This window comes from Cataglyphis hispanica, unplaced genomic scaffold (assembly GCF_021464435.1).
Source record: "Cataglyphis hispanica isolate Lineage 1 unplaced genomic scaffold, ULB_Chis1_1.0 scaffold102_size4151, whole genome shotgun sequence".
Taxonomy (NCBI): Eukaryota; Metazoa; Arthropoda; class Insecta; order Hymenoptera; family Formicidae; genus Cataglyphis; species Cataglyphis hispanica.
This window is the reverse complement of record NW_026098873.1, coordinates 1-2,216: the sequence shown is the minus strand read 5'-3', so window position 1 is coordinate 2,216 and position 2,216 is coordinate 1. Positions and strand designations below refer to the sequence as shown.

The 2,216-nt window shown below is 35.6% G+C and overlaps 1 protein-coding gene across 1 annotated transcript; it reads right to left on the bottom strand.

Moving 5' to 3' along the window:
* Window positions 1-593: 593 nt before the first annotated feature.
* On the bottom strand, window positions 594-1,780 carry LOC126858630 (piggyBac transposable element-derived protein 4-like; the record flags this gene model as incomplete). Its single annotated transcript, XM_050609111.1, has 2 exons — window positions 594-806; window positions 851-1,780. Coding segments are annotated over 2 exons (1,143 nt in total), but the record flags the coding sequence as incomplete, so codon positions are not given.
* Window positions 1,781-2,216: the final 436 nt, after the last annotated feature.

The window sequence follows — 2,216 nt, the reverse complement described above, 5'->3', positions numbered from 1 at the left end:
TACGATTAGATTTTTACATAAAATTTTATACATATAAATGTATGAATGAAAAATTTATATAGTGTAAAAACATTAATTATCAGTTTTTATTAGAAAAATTATAACTTAGACGATTAGATAATTATATTCATAATATGAATGTATTACTAAAATTAAAAAATATTTTATTATTGTTGCTGAATATGGTAAACTCTAAAACAAGGATCAACGCAAAGTGCTGGCTTCTCGGGGCACTGTGGACAAAAATACCTAGTCTCCTTTCGTTTTTTTCCTTTGTGCACATTCGACATGGCTTTGTAGGCATTCTTTTTTTTCTGTGGGCGGAAGATGTTCTAAATAATGAAAATCAGTTGTATTTGCATTACAGTCCCTGCTTTCTCTTGCATTGCTGTCGTCACCAAGTAAATGCATAATAATTGATTCCCTAAATTGAATTATCGTCATCCTTTTATTCCTTCCATTTCTTTGGTTGTAAAACATGTGCGCATTGTGCAGGAATATTTCCAAGTAATGTAGTGCAATTTTCTTGTACCAACGGATGGTTTTCCTAAGGAATGTGTAATAAGACATACGTTGGTCAGAGCGATCAATACCTGCCATTCCCAAAGTATAATCTCTGACTGTATCCGGTTTAGTCGAAATTTTTCCATTTTTGTTCTGCACTTGAACCATTTCACCTTTATGCATGTTGGATATAGTCAGCACATCCCGCTTATCTTTCCATTTGTTGACCATAATGGATCCTGATCTGAGCCACTCAGAGTCTCCTTGATTCAGTTTCTTTTTGACTAATTTTTTGGATTTCCCTTTCGGTCGAATCTTAACGTACCGCATACATATGTTGATTTACTCGTGAGAGTTTTCGTGAGCCCAACTGAATTATAGTAATTATCCATATAAAGTTCATAACCACTATTCAGGAAACCATCCATCAGAGCCAAAACGACATTTGAAGCATGATTTCGTCCACTTAGATCATCATTTCTGCCAGCATAAGTTTTCACCCTCAAGACTATTCCGTTAGGTTCACAAAGTTCATACAGCTTGATGCCATATCTATGCCGTTTATTTTTCATGTATTGCCGAAAAATCAACCTTCCTCGCCAAAGAACTATCGCTTCGTCAATACACAATTTTCTCTCCGGTTTATAGATGCGGTCCATAGTTTCGTTGAAGTGTTGGGATATTGGATTGATCTTGAATAATCGATCATTATCTTGTTCCTCATTATTATTAAAATGCAGAAATCTCAAAATTAATTGAAAACGATTTCTAGACATTCTTTTCTTCCAAAAGTCGAAATTATAAAGTTTATTTGTTTTCCAATAATGTGTTACGGAGGGTAAACTAATTGTACCGGTGTGCATAAGTAATGCAAAGAATACACGTAATTCTTCAGCGCTAGTATCCTTCCAATCTCGCAGCCTGGAGAATCGTAATACTGGAAACTTTGCTCTTTGTTGGTCAGCATAGCGATTCGTTTCTTGAACAATTTTATTCAAAACAGATTCTGTCAAAAACAGATCAAAGAAATCTCCTGGTGATTTTACATCGTTTGGAATTTTCAACCCTGGATTTCCTCTGAATTCGAACTGTGGAGGATCTCTCTTATCTGTTGTCCATATGTCTGCATCATTTTGATATGCGGCCCTTTGTGATGCTTTACCGGCAAAACTATCACTCGATGAAGTTGATAGAATCCTTCGAGGTCGTTTTGCTGGGAAAGGTCTTATTTCATCTTCACTTTCAGAAGTGGACTCGGTTTCACAGTCATCATTTCCTACCGAAAAATGTCGCTATTGTCCTCGGAGAACACTTCCTCGTCGGCAGAAACTTCTTCTTCAAAAATATTGATTCTTCTTCACGATCCATTATTCTGGGGTGAGGAAATAACCTATTTATATTCGCGATTTTTCTTTACGAATTTGAATTTATATAGCTATGTATGATGTACTTACGTCAATGAGCCACACTTAATTTTTTAATAAATATTACTTTCCAAATATCTCCACTTATTTTTCAACACTTTTATTTGATAATATGAATAGATACGGCCTATTACTTTCATAAATCTTCTTGCGGATATTTGAAACTGCTTCGCCAAGCAAAGGAGGAACAACGCCAGGCGGTGCATCGTCCGAGCTCCCATTACCCACTCAAAATCCACTACTATTGGTAATCGGAGATCACATGATTACCGTCATGTGACTATGATC